Below are 22,562 nucleotides of genomic sequence, written 5' to 3'. Positions count from 1 at the left end.
CAAACGGCAGCCAAGCATCGATCATCATGTCACCTGAATAAGACCCTCAATATCTATTGAAGGGAGCATCAACCTTATCAATGTGCACTTTCACCACCCTGTGAAGTTCATCGGAATTTATGTCATCTGTAGCCTAATAAACTGCATACTTTCCTATGATGTGTTGACATTTTTTACTCGCATAAACAATTTGGATGGAAACCTGGTTAATGTCAAGCTATTTTGAGGATGCTGGAATTATATTTTGCATGCCTACAGGAAACTTTTGAATTAGCATAATTTTATGGCATATTGTGACTGGTTGTGTTTATATATAAAAAATATATATATATATAAATATTTAGGCTATATTGAAGCATTCGTTTCTAGGTGTGCAAGGAATAGCTGCATGGATTGGAGAGGAGGCAGAGAGTGTGTTGAACTGGGCCTGCTGGGAGCATATGTGGCCACATTACTATAGGAAGACTTAGAAGAATGATGATCTGCAACAGATTGCTCATTCAGTATCAGAAGTAAAAAATACAGCAAGACTGGCCTGCTACATTGTGTTTATAGACCTAATAAACTGCCAAGAGTAGACCCAAAACAACTTTGAAACATTGAAATCACAGGGCTTTTGCGCCAATATTCAAATGACATTTTCACTGCAACCTAGAGTAGGCTAGAATGTTGTACTCACTGGAAAACAATAATGCAATTTTCCATTGCATTGTGGGGTGGTAGGCTAGTCTAGGTAGCATCATTGCATTGTCCCTAAACAACATCAATAGGGTACTTGTTTTAGTTGTGTGTCTCATGTCTCTACTGCCTATCAGCTATTCCTATTTGTTCTATTGATTCATATAAAAAGTGTATGCAGCTTTGAATGTTTTTATGTGTGGTATGATTGCTAGTTGATTGCTAGTTAGCCTATTGCAGATCTGGACAAACGATCCACCTACCACTATTGTCACTATAAATGGTGGATCTACGGCATACAAGACCGTTAGGTTTACTATACTGTGGTATAGTAAAAGTTAGCACATGGAATAGCGTACTGCATAAGGGGAGTACCAAAACACAGTGATTTTGGGGAGGTGCACGCAAGCAGGTGAGGAAATGTGGCTAGGGTGGAAGAAATGATGGAGTAAAACTTGTAAAAGAGCAGTTGTAAAAAAACAGCAACCACACAACCCTTCCCAAACCCCCCAAAAACGTTTGACAACCCTCTCCTATTTTGGAGAGAGAGAGAACAAGGGAGAGAGAGAGGGGAACAAGGGAGAGAGAGAGAGGAAACAAGGGAGAGAGAGAGCAGGAACAAAGGAGAGAGAGAGAGAGCGGGAACAAGGGAGAGCGAGAGAGAGACTGTGTAAGGGAGCAGCCCCAGTATTTAAGAGGCCAACGTTAAATAGATTATCATGTCCCTGTTTCACTGTGTCTGATCTGTACTGATGATGATAGGGCTGAGGATGTGGGAGGCTGACTAGTACTAAGCGATTTAGTTTTTTCTATAACTTCAGCACTTTCAGCACATCTTCCCTCGCTCTGTCTTCTTGTTGTCACTGTCACGCACTCCCTCTCTCCCTGGGTGCGAATCAGGCCAGTGGAGGTTAATGCATTTTTTGTGTACTGCTGCCTACCCTTTCAATAGCAGAGGTTGACAAAAGGGCTGTGAAGGCCAACTGGGATCAAGGTTGGACTGGAAAGACAAATGGAGCCAACAAGCATCACCACCAAACAATATTACTACTATCAAAAAGGCACACTGGTTTTAATGAGCATACAGTGCCTTCACTGGTATAACTCAGTTTCTCTGGACTCCCCTGCAAGGTCTGGACCCCCCTTTAAATAAATAAAAACATTTAAGTATAGACTACTGATCACTACATTTACATTTAAGTCATTTAGCAGACGCTCTTATCCAGAGCGACTTACAAATTGGTGCGTTCACCTTAAGACATCCAGTGGAACAGCCACTTTACAATAGTGCATCTAAATCTTTTAAGGGGGGTGAGAAGGATTACTTTATCCTATCCTAGGTATTCCTTCACTGTCCATAGTGCTGAAATGGTGACGTCTATGCGGCTGCATGCCTATCGATGATAGGCTTTCTGTAATGCCATGGCTTAGCTTAGCTTTAGCTAATAGATACATGTTTATTGGTAGGCCTATTTGGTCGTCATTTTCTCATATTAAGCCTAACATTTCATGAAGGTCTATATGGTATCACAATGCTGCAATTTTTATACTGCCGGCTGGTGGCAAATTCAAACATTGCAGATTGTAAAATAAATGTTTGATGCAACAGTATACTAATCAGCTAGATTTTTTTAACTGTCCCGTATAGGCTACCTGAACCTGAATGACATGAGCCGTCCTCGCTCTCTCTATCAAATAGCCAAACAATGAGGAAAAAAGTAGTCGGCTTAAGGACAAATTCAGCCACTATTTATTGTTGAACTCAGCGGGTTTTGTCTGGCTATTGGGCTGCAATATTCAAGGTAAATTAAATCAAATTAAATTAAATCCAACTTGAGAGACTCCCCTGATCTTCTGAATTCTCCTTTTTTTGTGAGCAAATGTTTCCACCACTGCCTGTAGGCCCAGGTCGTGGAACCGACTGTTTTATATATTGAGTATTACCAACCTAGACAGTCTTTTCTGAGACATTGCTCTGCACACAATTTAAACGTAGCCTTGAATGATGCATGCCAAGATATAACACAGATAAGGGACTGTTGATATTGCAACCACACAATTTAAGCGCTTGTTCACTAGTATGAACGAAATCGCAAACAGCTTTTTTTAGTTCAAGCCCCAAGAACTGTTGTCTGCTAAAGATGATAATCTGTTTGCATCTGTCAATTTATTGGTTGCCCAATATTCAGACGAGCTGTCCCCAGAGCTTCCTATACAGTGAATCTCTTTCCGTAATGTGTTGAGGCTGGCAATTAAGGAGAATGAGAGGATTAATTAAAGATGTTACAGAACTGCTGTATTTCAAGCTCAACTCCCTTCTGCCCAGTTTCCCTGATGTTGCCACGGCAATCAAACTGTTTTTACCATTCCTGTAACTGTCGCTTCTGTGAAGAGATCATTTTCTAATTTAAAACCTATTAATAACTACCTAAGAACCATTAGGCTCTCGGTCTGATATGTGCTTTTGAACAACTGTGTAAGCTCCACTCATTGCACTGGCGCCATCGTAGATTTGACCATTTGTTCACTGATATCCCCTCATACTTATAATCAGTTTATTTTAAATGTTTCATTCACATTCCTGAAGCCCAAGAAACAAACACTTAGCCTCCTAGCACATATGTAAATTAAAACGTTTTATGAATTACTTTTTGGAGGGTTAATGTCAATGGATTTTTCCCACATTTTGTTCTGTTACAAGGTGGGGTTAAAATGTATTTAATTGTAAAAAAAAAAAAAAAATTAAAAAAACGTCAATGATCTGTACAAAATACTCTGTAATGTCAAAGTGGAACAACAATTCTAACATTTGTAAAACATTCATGAACATTTAAACCACAATATGTCTTGATTACATAAGTATTCAACCTCCTGAGTCAATACATGTTAGAATCTCATTGGCATTGATTACAGCTGTGAGTCTTTCTGGGTACGTCTCTAAGAGCTTTGCACACCTTGATTGTACAATATTTTCACATTTTTATTTTTAGAATTCTTCAAGCTCTGTCAGGTTGGTTGTTGATCATTGCTAGAAAACCCTTTTCAAGTATTGCCATAGATTTCAAGCCAATTTAAGTTAAAACTGTAACTAGGCCACTCAGGAACATTAATTGTCATCTTGGTAAGCAACTCCAGTGTACATTTGGCCTTATGTTTTAGGTTATTGTCCTGCTGAAAGGTGAATTTGTCTCCCGGTGTCTGTTGGAAAGCAGACTGAACCAGGTTTTCCTCTAGGATTTAGCCTGTGCTGAGCTCTATTCAGTGTATTTCTTTAAAACAAAAACACCTTAGTCCTCTCCGATGACAAGCAGCCACCACCATGCTTGAAAATATGAAGAGTGGTAATCGGTGATGATTTACCCCAAATATAATGCGTGGTATTTAGGAAATAAAGTTATTTTCTCTGCCCCATTTTTGCAGTTTTACTTTAGTGCCTTATTGCAAACCGGATGCATGTTTTGGAATATTTTTTATTCTGTACAGGCTTCCTTCTTTTCACTCTTTTAGGTAATTTAGGTTAGTATTGTGGAGTAACTACAATGTTGACCCATCCTCAGTTTTCTCCTATCACAGCCATTAAACTCTGTGACTGTTTTAAAGTCACCATTGGCCGTATTGTGAAATCCCTGAGAGGATTCCTTCCTCTCCGGCAGCTGAGTTAGGAAGGCCCCCTGTGTCTTTGTAGTGACTGGGTGTATTTTTACACCAACCAAAGTGTAATGAATAACTTCAGCTCAAAGGGATATTCAATGTCTGCTTTTTTACCAGTCTACCCTTTTTGCGAGGCATTTAAAAACCTCCCTGATCTTTTTTGTTGAATCTGTGTTTGAAGTTCACAGCTCAACTGAGGGACCTTACAGATAATTGTATGTGTGGGGTAAAGAGACGAGGCAGTCGTAAAAAAAATTATGTTAAATACTGTTATTGGACACAAGGTCCATGCAACTTATTATGTGACTTGTTAAGCACATTTTTACTTTTGAACTTATTTAGGCTTGCCATAACAAAGGGGTGAATGCTTATTGACTCAAGACATTTCAGCATTTCATTTTTTATTCATTTGTAATTCAACTTTGGCATTATGGGGTATTGTGTGTAGGCCAATGACACAAAATCTAAATTTGATCTATCTTAAATTCAGGCTGTAACATTACAAGAGGTGTGAATAATTGCTGAAGGCACTGTACTCTATATAAAAAAGTTTATCTTTCCAAACTGTTATTATTTGAGAAGTTGATTGATTTGTTCATCAGCTGAATGTTTGGTTGGTCAGTTGTATGATCAATTTTAGGGATGCATGTTTGGTTGTTTCTCTTTAAAGAAATAAATGGGAAGACCGTTGTTTTATTGTCAACTGTCTGGTCAGTGTATGTTCTGATGTGTTCTGATGTGTTCCTCTGTCCTCCTCAGCTATCTGACTCTGGGCTGTACACCTGTGTGGCCACCAGCTCCAGTGGGGAGACCTCATGGAGTGCCTTCCTGGATGTCAGAGGTATAGTAACAATGTATCCATTTTATTCTAGAACCGAAAAGGGTTATTCGACTGTCCCCGTAGGAGAACGCTTATAACCATTTTGGGTTCCATGTAGAACGTTTTCCACAGATGGTTCTACGTGACACCCAAAATAGTTCCTGATTAGCAGATGAGTGGCAACCCCGATTAGAAGCACCTGCTGCTAATCTGTTGTTTTTTACAAACGCTGTTTGGAATTAAAGAAAAATGTACCTACACACTGAAGAAGGCTCTAAAGCCAAAACGTCTGTGTACACTATCCCTGAGGCAGTAAAAAAATGCAAAACAACCAACAATAAAGTAAGCTTTACAGTATGTAACATATTTTTGTGTTTGAACCCATTACACCTCTTTGATTGTCTGAATTCACAGGTTTTACGCACCAGCCAAGCTTTTGGGAGAGCCCTATGGTTCTCTTTTGATTAACCAAAATAGTTCTACCTGAAACAAAAAAGGGTTCTCCGACCTATGGGGACAGCCAAAGAACCCTTTTGGAACCATTTTGTCTAAGAGTGTACAGTACACACCATTGATTGAAGCCAATCAACCTGATGCTTTCGTTTCTCCTTCAATCTGCCTTGTCCATTTTGATTCATTTTGAAAGAACCTGTTCTCCTTTTCTCCATCTCAGAGTCCAGTGACCTCACAGACTCCATGTCCCACAATGCCAGTACCCTACCAGGGCCTCCCTCCAAGCCAGAGGTCACTGATGTCACCAAGAGCACAGTGTCGTTGTCTTGGGAACCTGGGACCGAGGAGGGCTCCCCAATCTCCTCCTATGTCATTGAGGCCTTTGGGTATGTCTGGGAACCTTGGCCCTAAGAGAAGCTGCAGTAAATTACCCCAAACTTCAAATCAAATTAAATCAAATTGTATTTGTCACATACACATGGTTAGCAGATGTTAATGCGAGTGTAGCGAAATGCTTGTGCTTCTAGTTCCGACAATGCAGTAATAACCAACAAGTAATCTAGCTAACAATTCTAAAACTACTACCTTATAGACACAAGTGTAAGGGGATAAAGAATATGTACATAAAGATATATGAATGAGTGATGGTACAGAGCGGCATAGGCTCAGTAGATTGTATTGAGTACAGTATATACATATGAGATGAGTATGTAAACAAAGTGGCATAGTTAAAGTGGCTAGTGATACATGTATTACATAAAGATGCAGTAGATGATATAGAATACAGTATATACGTATACATATGAGATTAATAATGTAGGGTATGTAAACATTATATTATGTAGCATTGTTTAAAGTGGCTAGTGATATATTTTACATAATTTCCCATCAATTCCCATTATTAAAGTGGCTGGAGTTGAGTCAGTGTGTTGGCAGCAGCCACTCAAACTTTCAGAGCAATGACAGATGTATGCATGTATGTGGGCATAAGGTTCACTGGCATGTTCAGGGCAAGCACATACACCCTAGGGCTTTGGCTGAATAGTCTGCATACAAGAATCATGTACAGTCCAACAAGGTTGATCAGAGTTTTCTTGAAACACTAAAAAGTGTTTAGGTTTCAGACTAGATTTGCAGATGTCTTGATGTTCCTAGTTAAATTAGCTAAGTGAAAAACAATAGGACTGCCATAGCTACAGTATGGTATGTTATTTCCGTAAAAGCTTTTCTTGGCTTCACTAAATATCTTCCTCCTGTTTTCTCTGTGAGCAGTCAGCTGGTCAGCAACAGCTGGCAGACTGTGGCTGACCACGGGAAGACCACACAGTTCACGGTCAAGGACCTGCGACCCAACACGGTTTACCTGTTCATCATCAGAGCGGTCAATGCTCAGGGTCTCGGAGACCCAAGCCCCATGTCTGAGCCTGTCCGCACCCAAGGTACTGTACAGAAATAACCACTGTGTCTCAGTGTGCCTCATGCCATTAGAACATTTTCATAAAGGTTTAATCGCAATTGGCATCATCCTCTTTCTTTCTTTCTTTCTTTCTTTCTTTCATTCTTTCTTTCTTTCTTTCTTTCATTCTTTCTCTCTCTCTCTCTCTCTCTCTGTCTGTCTGTCTGTCTGTCTGTCTGTCTGTCTGTCTTCTGTCTGTCTGTCTTTCTGTCTGTCTGTCTGTCTGTCTGTCTGTCTGTCTGTCTGTCTGTCTGTCTGTCTGTCTGTCTCTCTCCCACTTTCTCTCTCTCTCTCTCTCTCTCTCCCTCTCTCTCTCTCTCTCTCTCTCTCTCTCTCTCTCTCTCACTTTCTCTCTCTTTCTCGTTTTCTCTCAGACATCAGCCCTCCGGTGCAGGGTGTCGACCATCGACGTGTCCAGAAGGAGCTGGGTGATGTGGTGGTCAGCATGCATAACCCTGTGGTCATCAGCTCCACCTCTGTCCAGGTCACATGGACTGTGAGTACCACTGATAGGAATCAATACTGTCAATTGTTTTTAATGCTGCATATCGACAGAATTGCAGTTGACAGTTTGAGCATCTGTTGACCATCTGTAATGGGACTCAACAAAAACACTGTAATTTAAGATTTAGACTTGCAGAGCCCAATTATTAATTTATGTATAGATGTCACAAGGAGGAACTAGTATGAGTAGGTTTGGTATGAACAAGGATGCTTTGTCTCTGTGGTGAGTTATTATTCTCACTGAATCAAACAGGCAGTATAGAACCTGAAGAGCTGAGTAGCGAGAGAGATGAGCCTTGTACAGCGTTAGGGTCGTTCAGGAACAGAGCCAGTTCCAAGCCTTTGCTTATCTCCAAGCTTCATACACAGTTTGAGTTTAGTTTTTCACACATAAATGCTGTGTCACCCACTGTCTGTTCTCAGTTAGCACACACACATGCATAAACAAACGCACACACGTGTGCGCACACACACAGTGCAAGTGTCTGAGACGGGTGGACGTGGAGTACAAGGACAGCTGGTGTTCCATCAATCTGTGATTGTTTGGGGTGACGCAGGAATTAAGACAAATGTTTCTCACTGAGACAAATAGATCACCATTAGCGGTTTGCAGTCAGCTCTTTATCTGGAGGTTATTAATATTTCCCTTCTGCCTTCTGGAGAGCACTGGTTAATGACAGAGGCTCTTCCATTCCTCACACAAGTACACATACATCAGTGGCGGTCAATGACATTTAGGATGAGGGTGGCCAATTTTTTTTTAAATTTGATGAGCATTTTTTTCTATTACAGCATAACGGATGACTGTCATTCATGTTCTAATCAAATGGCCACCGGACTATTTACATTGAACCCCCTCCCCTCTTTTGTTTTTACACTGCTGCTACTTGCTGTTTATTATCTATGCATAGTCACTTTGCAAATTACCTCGATTAACCTGTACACGGTTACCCCGTGTATATAGCCTTGTTATTGTCATGTACATTTATTGTGTTACTTTTTGATTTATGAAATTTTAATTTAGTTTATTTAGTAAATATTTTCTTAACTCTATTTCTTGAACTGCATTGTTGGTTAAGGTCTTGTAAGTAAGCATTTCACGGGAAGGTCTACACCTGTTGTATTCGGCACATGTGACAAATAACATTGGTATGATTAAACCCAGCTCAATGTAAAATCGATGTAAAAAGGCTACTTACTACAAGATATTCAAATTTTCCCTATACCTATCATTAGGTTGCTACAACCTAGCATATGATTTAAAGTTTACATTTTAGGTGCACAGGTAGAGAGAACACTTTTAGTAATCTAGGTGACAGACAGTGACACATTCAATACCGCCTTGCACACTCTAGCTGATGTAGGGTGTAATATTATCGGTGGAATGAATACACCCCTGATCACACGCAAAAACAGTTCACTTTCATAGCAGCCACATACAGACAGCATGATCGTTTAGCTTGTTGTAGAATTCCTTCTCGCATCTACGCGCTCTCCTCCTCTAACCTTGTTCCTTCGCATGTGGACTTCAGTGTACAACACGTCAGTTGTCTGTGACCAGGCAAAATAAACTTTCCAGGCAAACCTTCATAACATAACCACTACACACAGCCTACATAGTTGTCACCATATTAGCTAATGTCATAGCTAGTCAGTACTCTAGCCATTAGAACTAACGTGTGAGTAAACCCGCTACAATCTAGCAGTAAATTAATAAAACCAAAATCTTACCTTAACTTGGAAGCGTTCCAGTGTTGGATAGCCATAGCCAGCTAGCTAACATAGCATCCCTCTCTGTTTGAGTAGGCTAAACTAGCTATCTGCATTCGCACTCTCTCTCTCCCGCTCTCTTGCTTTTCCTTCCTTTTATAAAAAAATGAATTTGTTCAAAACTGTTCCAACTATTCTGTTACTCACCACATTTTATGCACTGCAGTCTTAGCTGTAGCTTATGCTTCCAGTATTAGATTAATTCTCTGATCATTTGATTGGGTGGACAACATAGGTTGGAGGACATCCTCTTGAAGTTGTCATAATTACTGTGTAAGTCAATGGAAGAGGATGAGAACCATGTGCCTCCTAGGTTTTGTATTGATGTCAATGTACCCAGAGGAGGATCGAAACTAGCTGTCCTCCGGCTACACCATGGTGCTACCCTGCAAAGTGCTGTTGAGGCTACTGTAGACCTTCATTGCAAAACAGTGTGTTTTAATCAATTATTTGGTGACGTGAATATATTTAGTGTAGTTTTATCTAAAAAGGATAACTTTTGTAATGTTTTAATATTTTTATTTGTATACAATTCACTGAAGATGATGGTCCTCCCCTTCCTCCACTGAGGAGCCTTCACTGACATACATGCACACGCATGTACACCCATGCACTCCATATGCTTCAGCACTGTATGCACCAGTGCCTTGATGTCATTTTAACATTATTAGGTATCTGGTTCTCTTCGAGAAAGGGATTTGTATAGTGCTGCATAGCACCATTGTTTTGTTTAGCAGATGGTACTGTCACGACTTCCGCCAAAGTCGGCCCCTCTCCTTATTCGGGCGGCGTTCGGCGGTCGACGTCACCGGCTTTCTAGCCATCGCCGCTCCATTTTTCATTTATCCATTTGTTTTGTCTTTTTCCCTGCACACCTGGTTTTTATTCCCCAATCACACTAAATGTATTTATTCCTCTGTTCCCCCTCATGTCTTTGTGTGAGGTTGTTTTGTGTTACGTGTCTGTGTTGACAGGCTTTACTGGTATGCGTTTATTCCGTGTTTTATTTCACGAGGTATGTTATTGTGTTTATACAATATTACTGTGACTGTTTGTGCGTTTGCACTTTTGCATTGGCTGGAGGTTTCGACACAGTGGCGTCCGTCTGTTGGTTTCGCCTGCCTAAATAAAGTGTGCGCCTGTTCACAACTCTGCTCTCCTGCACCTGACTCTACTCCCAGTACACACACCTATGACAGGTACACTAGTTAATAACATGGCTTATTCAAGGGAACAATCCAAAATACCATTCAATTGAAATTACACTTTGAGATACCATCTACCATCTTCAGTTAGTTACATGATAATATTTCTGGTATGTACAGTAATTACATTGTAACACAGGCCAGATTAAGTCTCAGAATAAGAGTAGGTTTTTATTCTTCACAAATACTATTATTGTCAAGCAAAACTCATCTCCTAACATACCCTAGCATACCTGTCCTATAAGACAAGGGAAAACTAAACAGAATGGGCTTGTTTATGATATTTACTGCCGCTATGGCTGCATCTAGATGGATCAAGCAGTTCTACTACAGGTAAGGGAGGGGAGGGGAACGAGAGAGTGTGGGGGGCGGGCGATCATAAAGCTTTTAGATTCACCAATCACATCGTTAAATGAAATGCAAGCAGGCAACCGTAGAGGCAGAGCATCAGCAGCACGTTTCCATGATTTATTTGGACTGGGCTGACGGTAAACAGCTGCTTTATTTGCCCTGTAAAAGCTTTTGCTTGCTTCTGCCCCTGTTAACAAGCCATTACTGTGAGTTATGTTGCACACTCCATCCCCAGACCCCACCACTGCAGCTTTCCCTCGCCATAGTAACGCCATTTGTTTACAGAAAAGCATAACGTGTGGTTTTAATCCACTCTGTCAGGGTGTAAGAGCTTCGTAGCTCTCTGTTTTGCTGGTTTGGTTGGATTGTGGTGTATTTAAATGGGCAGGAAGTAGTTACTATGAATCAAAGTTGATATGATTTAGCTAATGTTGAAGAATACATTTTCTTATATCATTATTGAAAATTCCCTTTAAAAAATCTGCAATATATATACGTCTGCCTCCTTTTCTCTCCTTCAGGTGGAGAAACCTTCTCAGTTTATCCAGGGCTATCGTGTTCTGTACAGGCAGACGTCAGGTCTGCCCTCCCCGGGGGCCTGGCAGGTGCAGGACGTGAAGGTCCCCTCAGAGAGAGACGTGGCTCTGTCTGGCCTGAAGAAGGGTGTTGTCTACGAGATAAAAGTCCGTCCGTACTTCAACGAGTTCCAGGGAGCAGACAGTGAATCAATGACAGCACGCACCTTGGAGGAAGGTAAAGGACCTTTACCGATTCAATATGTGTAGTGATGCAACAGATATTTCCAACTGTGTAGGAGGTATTATTTTCACTGTCAGAAACTCCTGAAATTATTTGACATCAATACTACTTGTTTGCTACATCAGCTAATGGCCACATACTGTACCTAGAAGCTGATACAGAATGTTATTACACTGCAAACAGACACACTCAAGAGAGAGAGAGGGGGGGGGCTGTTTCCTGTGACACCAGCTCAACCCTTTTCCTGCTTCTCTCCCTGCACCTCTCCCTGTCCCTCTCTCTTCTCTCCCTGCACCTCTCCCTGTCCCTCTCTCTTCTCTCCCTGCACCTCTCCCTGTCCCTCTCTCTTCTCTCCCTGCACCTCTCCCTGTCCCTCTCTCTTCTCTCCCTGCACCTCTCCCTGTCCCTCTCTCTTCTCTCCCTGCACCTCTCCCTGTCCCTCTCTCTTCTCTCCCCTGCACCTCTCCCTGTCCCTCTCTCTTCTCTCCCTGTCCCTCTCTCTTCTCTCTCCCTGTCCCTCTCTCTTCTCTCCCCCTGCACCTCTCCCTGTCTCTTCTCTCCCTGCACCTCTCCCTGTCCCTCTCTCTTCTCTCCCTGCACCTCTCCCTGTCCCTCTCTCTTCTCTCCCTGCACCTCTCCCTGTCCCTCTCTCTTCTCTCCCTGCACCTCTCCCTGTCCCTCTCTCTTCTCTCCCTGCACCTCTCCCTGTCCCTCTCTCTTCTCTCCTGCACCTCTCCCTGTCCCTCTCTCTTCTCTCCCTGCACCTCTCCCTGTCCCTCTCTCTTCTCTCCCTGCACCTCTCCCTGTCCCTCTCTCTTCTCTCCCTGCACCTCTCCCTGTCCCTCTCTCTTCTCTCCCTGCACCTCTCCCTGTCCCTCTCTCTTCTCTCCCTGCACCTCTCCCTGTCCCTCTCTCTTCTCTCCCTGCACCTCTCCCTGTCCCTCTCTCTTCTCTCCCTGCACCTCTCCCTGTCCCTCTCTCTACTCTCCCTGGACACCTGCTGTCACCTGCCATGCCCCTGTTGCATACAGCATTCATGCTGTGACTTTATGATTTTACCTCCCTCCACCCCTTTCTTTCTTTCTTTCTTTCTTTCTTTCTTTCTTTCTTTTTCTTTCTTTCTTTCTTTCTTTCTTTCTTTCTTTCTCTCTCTCTGTCTTGCCACCTCTCCCCCTTTCCATCATATACATGCATACATGAACAGTTACTTAATTTAAATCAAACATTGATGTCAGTCAGGGATTTGAACAGAAGCTCAAGTTACACAGGTGTCTCAGGTTACGATTCAGCTCTCTATGAACGGTTGATTAATTGGGTTTCTTTTTATTCCTTGTGTACATTAACATAATTAGGCCCACACAGTAGCTGTTCTCCACGTCCCCTGCTCTGGGAATGTTCAGTTTGTCCCTCTCTAGCCTTCATGTACATATCTACCTCAAATACCTCATTCCCCTCCCTGCACATTGATCTGTTACTGGTACTCCCTGTATATAGCTCCATTCTTGTGTATTTTATTTTATTCATCTTGTGTTACTCTTTTAAACTCTGCATCATTGGGAAGGGCTTGAGGGCAAGCATTTCACAGTTAAGTCTACACCAGCTGTATTCAGCGCATGTGAAAAATAAAACCCTAAACTTCACCCTAACCTTCACCCTAGCCTAGTTAACATTAGCCACCTAGCTAACGTTTGTGTTAACCACCTAGCCACCTAACTAACATTAGCTACAACAAGCTGCAATTTGTAACATATCATACAAATTGTAACTCTTAACATATCATACAAAATGAACGATGGATATCCACAAATTAATATACATACCATACCAAACGTAATATATCATATGAGTGTCCCGGATTTTTGATTACTATGTTAAGTCTACCCCTGAGTCCAGGTTGATCCAGTAGCTGATTCACATGGTTCTTCCACAGACTGTATAATGCCATTACAGAACTTGTGGCTTCTCAATTGACTTTAGTCCTGAGTTTTCCCATCCAACCAATCGGATTTGAATGAGTTGTACCTCGAAAATACAGAGATGGTAGTTCAAAGTATGAAGTTACTGTAGTGTTCTGAATGAATTAATAATAATGAACCTCCAACACTATAGAAACAATAGGCCCATGTGTTAAGCGATCCCATAGCCATGCTGTTAGCCTGCAGGTGTCTGCTAGCTGTTTGAATCCCCATACAGCTTTTGAAAGTGAAAGGGTCTGAGTGGTCTGTCTGCCCACACAGGGTATAAAGAGTGTTTTCTAGATCTCAAACGATTGGCCTTGGGGTTACCATAGTGTCACTTAACACATTACGTGAAACACCGCAGGTCATATTTCTACCGGCGATACATCACAGAGCTAATGGACTTACTAGCATCTCCTTCATTACTGTACACCAGAATGGAGTGCTTTCATTTAGCTCAGATATGAACATCTTTAGCGTCCAAGTGCTAGTGTGTGACTGCATGTGTTGGCCGTGATCCATTAATATGAAGGCCAATAGCATTGTGTAGCATTAGAGGTTCTAATTAGCTGTTCTATTAGATGGACTGTTATAGTTGATTCCCCTCAACCTATGAAGGCACCAAGAGACGTCTGCTACTTTGTTACTCTGTTGCAACTTTAAAAGAGAGGAAAAGGAATGAGAAATTAGAAAAAGCAAGATTGAAGTATACTGTAAGGGATGAAGGTTGGAGAGAGGAAGAAAAAGAGAGAGAGAGTCTGGAAGCATGAAGTGTAGAGAGTGGTGGCTCTCCCAAGCAGCAAAGCACAATGCCGCTGCTTTAACACATGTTGGCTTCAACAAGTGTTATTAAAGCAGTGGCATTGGGCTTTAAGAAATGTAATTAAAGCAGTGGCATTGGGCTTTAACAAATGTTATTAAAGCAGTGGCATTGGGCTTTAAGAAATGTTATTAAAGCAGTGGCATTGGGCTTTAAGACATGTTATTAAAGCAGTGGCATTGGGCTTTAAGAAATGTTATTAAAGCAGTGGCATTGGGCTTTAACAAATGTTATTAAAGCAGTGGCATTGGGCTTTAAGAAATGTTATTAAAGCAGTGGCATTGGGCTTTAACAAATGTTATTAAAGCAGTGGCATTGGGCTTTAACAAATGTTATTAAAGCAGTGGCATTGGGCTTTAACAAATGTTATTAAAGCAGTGGCATTGGGCTTTAAGAAATGTTATTAAAGCAGTGGCATTGGGCTTTAAAAAATGTTATTAAAGCAGTGGCATTGGGCTTTGCTACTGCTACAGAGAAAGCCTGCCTCACTGAACAATTTTCATATAAATCAAGGCAGTGCTCTCTGTTGTGCTCAGTTAAACCATAACGGCAGGCAGCAGCAGCAGTTTTCTGTTGGAATGAGAATATCGGTATGTGGTCATATTTATGTTGATGTGTTTTGTTGTGCCTTCTCCCCATGCAGCGCCCAGCGCTCCTCCTCAGCAGGTGACAGTGCTGACAGTGGGGAACCATAACAGCACCTCCATCAGTGTGTCCTGGGACCCCCCTCCCACAGAACACCAGAATGGCATCATCCAGGAGTACAAGGTAGGGAGCAGCAATCTGTGTAGGATACAGTAGTCTTATTGAGAATAAATGCTCTGGTATACAGGTTCACTGTATTTTTTGTGTGTATAAATATTACAAGAAATGTCTACATTGCCCTATTGAGAAAGCTTGCTGGTAAGCATTTTATTACACTGTTTACCTGTGCCAATACACTTTGATTTGATTTGAAATTGGGTATCAACTGTCTCTCACCACAAATTCCTGTCCCTGTCCCTGTGTGTGTGCGTGTGTGTGTGTGTGTGTGTGTTAGATCTGGTGCCTGGCAAACGAGACCCATTTCCATGTGAATAAGACGGTGGATGCGGCCATCCGTTCGGTGGTGGTGGGGGGTCTGCAGGCGGGGGTGCAGTACCGTGTGGAGGTGGCGGCAGGCACCAGCTCGGGGGTGGGAGTGAAGAGCGAGCCCCAGCCTATTATCATAGGTAACACATAAACACACAGGGCACAGGGTCTGAGGCAACCCACATAATAGCAGGGAACCCTAATCTGATTCACAGGCAGGCGGTCTGGAAGAATGATTGATCAATTTATCACACTTGGGAAAAAATACATTCTGCATTGTCGGAGATCACATGTGTACGGTTTGAAACGAGGGGTTCAGTGACTTCTGTAAGGCTGGCTACATACATAGCGATCTATCAGGAAATCAATAGCGTTTAATTTAGTGTAGTGTCCAGTAACAATGTGTTGAGAGCTGTTAGCCATAATAATAATCCTCGATATCTGTGTGGCCATCGCTAAAAATGGTAGACAGTGTTATTGGGGTGGGTTTATCATCCTATCACATCTTATCAAACTGCTGAGGGATGCGCTGAGTATATAGGCCTAAAATCAGTAGCAGAACCAGGCCAGATGCTCTTCATCCGTGACTTTTGACTGATGTGTGGGGGAAATATCCTCAACGGCCAGAGACAGGCAAACAGAGGCCTGTGGACTGAGGCTTAATGACTGGGGCTGGGGCTCCTGCTCAAGCTGGAGACTGTGAATCTAATTTCACAGCACAGTAGCTGCAGCAGAAAATCAAACTCTGTCTGAGCTGCTCTGTCAATCTCCCGTCTCGGAGCTCAAATTGATGAGAGCACTGCTGAGTTGATGAACACTCTGCCTACATATTGCAGTTTTTTTATGGTTTCGATGGTGTGTTTTTTTATTTGATATTATTTATCTATAGTGTTTCATGGTGTTGAATTGTTTTAAACCTAGAAAATAACTGTAACGTGATTGTACCTTTCGTACAGAGTTTATTGTTTTTAGATTATATAGTAGATTTTGTTATTACCTATTGATAAACATTGATTTTAAACCATTTTGAAAGATGTTAGCTGTTGACTGGTTTAGGTCTAGTGGACCACATAGCACTATCCGTCCACCAGATGCCATGCTGTCAATCCGATGGGTGTCCCCTGTCCCCTCCTGTCTGTCCCCAGGTGCAGAGCTGCGTGATGTGATGACGGGGGCGGAGGGCAACAACAGCATCTCAGACGTGGTGAAACAGCCAGCCTTCATCGCTGGGCTGGGAGGGGCCTGCTGGATCGTCCTCATGGGCTTCAGCGCCTGGCTGTACTGTAGGAGGAAGAAGAGGAAGGGCCTTAGCAACTATGCAGGTCAGAACCACTATATACTGTTACAGACACAGGCCTGAGTAATATCAACAGAGATCAGACACACTATGCAAACACATTACAGTGTAGACTAGCTTTCCCAACTGCCTTTAGAGGATGTGTCTAGCGTGGATAAGTGGAATCCCAGAGGTGAGAGACAGAGCTGTTTTGGCTCGATGGAATATCATTTAATGCAGAACAAAGGTAGAGATGTTCAGCTCAGACGGAAATAAGTCCTATTTGCTTTAATCCATTGTGCACCTATATGCATCGGCTATAAACACAATCCCATCAACACTGCACCTTAAAACTCAAATACACTCAATTCAAATAAGTAATTCACATTCCCTTTCATTATGGAACCGTGACCCATGTTCACACATTAGCCGTAAATGCATTTTCCAGATTTAGGTATGCGTATTTTTTGATTGGCCTTCTGGGGGATTGGTGGGTAGCATGTAGCTGTGGACTATTCTCATTATAATGTGTATTGCAATCACCATGCTTCAGTGGCTGGTGTGGAAACCATGTTGATTACCTAATTCAATAGTGATTTACTTTATTCACCATCGCTGCTCCTCTGATCCCATCTCTTCTCAGAGCAAATGTATCTTCAATATCCAGTTAAATGTTTCTGTCTCCTTTTTCCTGCCTGCTTTGTATTTCTCATCCAGCCAACCTCCATACTCTAGTTATTCTTTGTCACATTTTTCCTGATCTAAATGTGACTACCATCGTCAAAAGGATGGTGTTTGCATATTTTTTATGTCTGTGGTTGTGTTCATATTTGTTTATGCTGACACATCGACGGTGTCGAGTGTCGACAGGCTTTTAACACACACACACTCTCTGTCTTTTTGTTTTGCAGTTCAGTCCTTCACCTTTACCCGTGCAGGTATTGACCATTCGTCCTGTCTTGTCACCTAACTTTGGATATTGGGCTAGAATATATTTTGAGAATATATATGAGAAAAATATATAACAGTTTGAAACACATTCAATATTAACAAAGAACTCTTCTGATTAAAATTCTTCCCCCTCTCTCTCTCTACTTCCTGCCATCTCTCTCTGGTTGGACCACAGTGACATTCCAACGAGACAGAGGCCTGATTGGAAATGGAAGGTGAGGACCACACCTCTAAAACCTTTACATAATACAATCAAAATCCTTATTAAGTCACTCAACCCTCCCAACACTCAAACACATTGTCATGCCATGGGCTTTACAGTAACAAATAAACATTAGAAGTGATGGTACATCCCTTGTGGAACGACATAGATGTTGGTGTAATGATGGTACTTGATCAACCTTCATGGAGGGCACAAAGTCATTGGAATATGAATTAACTTCTTATATGTTCCAACGCTCCTCCACTTATTAATCCTGGTGCAACACGTGCGTTGATGTATCGATTGTGTGAGTCATCAATCACTCCCGTGAAATGATCACAAACGATTAATGCATGCAGAGCAGGTTTTTTTATTGGCTCGTTCATCCTGTGCAGAGGTGCCGGTGGCAGCGTTTCCAGGGGGTGATGAATTTGCCTGTCGACAGACAGGCTACCGCGAGGCTCACGGCACGCCTTCAGAATGCAAGCATATGTAACGATGTACAGTGATAATGACCCAGGAGAGAGGGGCCGGAGAGGAGACTCCCCAGTCCCACTGAACCCCAGGCTGGCTTGCAGGCAGACAGATCAAATCAAAGTTTATTGGTCGCATCCACAGTTTTGCAGATGTTATCTCAGGTGCAGTGAAATTAATATTAATGCTTACAGACACTGGCAGTATAAGAATGCAGATCACCCCTGTCTTCTACAGCTAGTCTAGTGTGGTCTGTCTTACAGAGCAGAGAGATACCTAGCTCTGAATATCATTGGCTGAATAGCATTGGGCACTGATTCAGTGAGAATATGAAGAGAGCTCCCCCAGCAGCTATGGATCAGGGTTGTCCTCTCCCTCTCTGTTGTCTTGTGTTTTTTCTATTTCCTCTCTTTCACTCTACTTTGTCACACCTGAGCAGGCAGATGCAGTCCTGAGCTGAAATAAATATAGCAAAAAAATACACAAAAAAAATACACAAAAAATAAACTGTGTTGTGTTGCCTGTGTCCACAAGTGTGTGTTTGTGAGAGTAATCATACCCCTTGACTTCTTCCACATTTTGTTAGGTTACATACAGCCTTATTTAAAAAGTATAAACAAATATGTTCCTCATCAATCTACACACAATACCCCATAATGACAAAGCAAAATCAAGTTAATTAAAAAATATATATAATTGATGAAAATAAAAAACGGAAATATCACATTTACATAATTCTTCAGACCCTTTACTTGGTTGAAGCACCTTTGGTAGCAATTACAGCCTTGAGTGTTCTTGGGTATGACGCTACAAGCTTGGCATACCTGTATTTGGGGAGTTTCTCCCATTCTTCTCTACAGATCCTCTCAAGCTCTGTCAGGTTGAATGGGGAGCCTTGCTGCACAGCTATTTCAGGTCTTTCAGGTCTCTCCAGAGATGTTCGATCGGGTTCCAGTCCGGGCTCTGGCTGGTCCACTGAAGGACATTCAGAGACTTGTCCCGATCGATCTGTTGAAGGGTACCAACACATTTCTGTAGCACTGAAGGTCCCCAAAAACACAATGGCCTCCATCAATCTTAAATGGAAGAATTTTGGAACCACCAAGACTCTTCCTAGAGCTGGCAGCCTGGAAAAACTGAGCAATCGGCCAAGACCACGCAGGAGTGGCTTTGGGACAAATCTCTGCATTCAGAGACTTGTCCCGAAGCCACTCCTGCGTTGTCTTGGCTGTGTGCTTAGGGTTGTTGTCCTGTTGGAAGGTGAACCTTCGCCCCAGTCTGAGGTCTTGAGCACTCTGGAGCAGGCTTTCATCAAGGATCTCTCTGTACTTTGTTCCCTTCATCTTTTCCCTGATCCTGACTAGTCTCACAGTCCCTGCCGCTAAAAACATCCCCACAGCCTGATGCTGCCACCACCATGCTTCACCGTAGGGATGTGCCAGATTTCCTCCAGATGTGATGCTTGGCATTCAGGTCAAATAGTTCAATCTTGGTTTCATCAAACCAGAGAATCTTGTTTCTCATGGTCTGAGAGTCTTTAGGTGCCTTTTGACAAACTCCAAGCCTGGCTGTCATATGCCTTTTACTGAGGAGCTGCTTCCGTCTGGCCACTCTACCATAATGGCCTGATTGGTGGAGTGCTGCAGGGATGGTTGTTCTTCTGGAAGTTTCTCCCATCTCCACAGATGAACTCTAGAGCTCTGTCAGAGTGACCATCAGTTTCTTTTTCACCTCCCTGACCAAGGCCCTTCTGCTCCAACTGCTCAGTTTGGCCAGGCGGATAGCTCTAGTCTTGGTGGTTCCAAACTTTGATGGAGGCCAATGTGTTCTTGGGGACCTTCAATGCTGCAGAAATATTTTGGTACCCTTCCCCAGATCTGTGCCTCGACACAATCCTGTCTCAGAGCTCTACGGACAAGTCCTTTGACCTCATGGCTTGGTTTTTGCTCTGACAGGCACTGTCAAATGGGACCTTATATAGACAGGAGTGTACCTTTCCAAATCCTGTCCAATCAATTGAATTTACCACAGGTGGACTCCAATAAAGTTGTAGAAACATCTCAAGGATGATCAATGGAAACAGGATGCACCTGAGCTCAATTTCGAGTCTCATGGCAAAGGGTCTGAATACTTATGTAAATAAGTTATTTCTGTTAAGAAATAATAATAAATGTGCAAACAATTCGAAAAACCTGTTTTCAGTTTGTCATTATGGGGTATTGTGTTTAGATTGCTGAGGATTTTTATTTATTGAATCAATTTTAGAAAAAGCTGTAACATAACAAAGTATGGAAAAAGTCAAGTGGTCTGAATACTTTCCGAATTCACTGTATTCGTCTATGTGTGTGCGTGTGTGCACGCACGTGTGTGTGTGTATTATTCAATGTGTGTGTCTGTGTAAATTTGTGTGAACACGCCTGTGTGATTTTTATGGAAATTACTCCTATACTTGTTTAAACACCTTTAAAGCCATCACAAGTCAGATGTGTACAATTCCCTGAGCGCTTGGCAGGCTTGGCTCACAGGGAAATGCATTTGTGGACTACTGCATTAATTAACCAAATGCAAACAAAGGCATGTGAGGCATGTGACTGTAGCCTCTCTTTAAACCAACAGCTAGATAAGGTAATCGGGTAAAAGCACGGATATAAAGTTGTGAAAAATACAGATACAGTATATAATCTTAATTTGATCACTCTGTTGTTGCTGAGAATTTTCCTGAGCCGCAGGAAATGCAGATGAGCTTCGCGAGTTACATAAATTCACTGAAAACCCACACAAACACATTATATTAACAGTATTGCACTTTTCATGTAACCTCATTTTGACCAGATAACCACTGACCATGGCATCCTAACCACTGATCAAGCGACACTAAAGGTTCAAATCCTGTTGCTGCAGGATTATTTTGCTGTGACAATACAGGTCAAATTAAGATCCTATATCTGTTCCTTATTCAACTCTTAGTAACAAAATACAAATATTTCTGTATTTATTTCAGACAATGGAGTGAAATTGCCAATTTCCTGTGCAATATGGGAGGGGTGGTTTCACCAAACCATCCTATGACTGTTGCCATGTGTGTTGCTATGGAGACACTACCCAACTTCCCCGGGCTGGCAGACTAACCGCCAGAAGGCCCTCCATGATTCTACATTTAAAATGGAAATTTCTGTAGTGCTGGGCTCTAAAACTGATTTAATGTCTGTGCATTTAGTCCTGGTCCGTTTCTCCAGGGGGTGTTAGGGGCACTAAAGCCCAGCACTGATTTGTGGACTTGTCAGTTTTTTATGTCTCTCTGTTTGCTTGTTTATTGTTGCCTCTGCTCCAGGCTGCTCCAGAGGAGCAGACATGCTGAATGAGGTTCCACAACAATTTGTTGTTGAAGCAGTCGGTATAACAACATGTTAGAAAATGAATAATATTGCTGGGATCCAGACAGCACCAGAGGTTTGTCTAATAACAATCTCACATTCCCTCCTCTCTTTCCCATTCTCTCTATGTATCCCTTCTTTCTCCCTCCCTCCCTCTCCTCTCTATATCTTTCTAAAAAACAGTCATCCTGGTCTGCTGAAAGCCGGTGACCCAGGATTCCCCTGGTTGGCTGACTCCTGGCCCTCCACCAGCCTGCCAGCAAATGGGGGCTTGGAAGGTACCAAGGGACGAGGACACTTTGGCAGAGGAGGTAAGAACACAGAGGTATCACCACTGGTCAAACAAAGAGAGAGAATGGAGGTTGAGAGAGGGCTGACCCAGACCCTCCCAGCTGACCACGGTGTCACTCTATGCCACGGCCACACCATGGCCCCACAGTCAGGCCAGAGGTCAGAGGTCATGTGCCCAGAGTGAGAGTATGTTAATACGTATGAGCGGCATGCATTATTCAGTGTGGAGGGTATACTTCAGCAGGCACACTGACAGGCTGTCACACACACTTCGGACTTTCAGTCTCTCTGGATCATGCTAAGTATTTCATCACTATTGGCTTAAAAAAACTGGGGGAAAAATAACTTTGATGAGAGTGTGTATGTGTTTCTTCTGTCTGTCCATGATTGGTTCAATACACTTTCATACTGGTTGAAGTAATAATAATAATAGTAATAATTAAACCTGCAAGCAGCATTGCCAGGGTTCAACCTAGGTCAATCAATCAAATGTATTTA

The 22,562-nt window shown here is 42.3% G+C and overlaps 1 protein-coding gene across 1 annotated transcript in view; it reads left to right on the top strand.

Annotated features, from left to right (window-relative positions):
- The window catches only part of LOC115105786 (roundabout homolog 2-like), a 161,220-nt gene that overhangs the window by 127,716 nt on the left and 10,942 nt on the right, over positions 1-22,562 (top strand). Inside the window, exons 11-21 of the mRNA XM_029628172.2 lie at positions 5,089-5,170; positions 5,823-5,988; positions 6,875-7,041; positions 7,433-7,554; positions 11,410-11,641; positions 15,069-15,193; positions 15,465-15,636; positions 16,642-16,818; positions 17,684-17,710; positions 17,899-17,938; positions 21,957-22,084. Of these exons, the coding sequence (XP_029484032.1) occupies positions 5,089-5,170; positions 5,823-5,988; positions 6,875-7,041; positions 7,433-7,554; positions 11,410-11,641; positions 15,069-15,193; positions 15,465-15,636; positions 16,642-16,818; positions 17,684-17,710; positions 17,899-17,938; positions 21,957-22,084 (1,438 nt within the window). The remainder of the gene's footprint in view (positions 1-5,088; positions 5,171-5,822; positions 5,989-6,874; positions 7,042-7,432; positions 7,555-11,409; positions 11,642-15,068; positions 15,194-15,464; positions 15,637-16,641; positions 16,819-17,683; positions 17,711-17,898; positions 17,939-21,956; positions 22,085-22,562) is intronic.

The sequence above is a fragment of the Oncorhynchus nerka genome, linkage group LG22 (genome assembly GCF_034236695.1).
Source record: "Oncorhynchus nerka isolate Pitt River linkage group LG22, Oner_Uvic_2.0, whole genome shotgun sequence".
In the NCBI taxonomy this organism is placed as follows: Eukaryota; Metazoa; Chordata; class Actinopteri; order Salmoniformes; family Salmonidae; genus Oncorhynchus; species Oncorhynchus nerka.
Note: the sequence above shows the minus strand (reverse complement) of the source record. Positions and strands in the feature narration are given on the sequence as shown.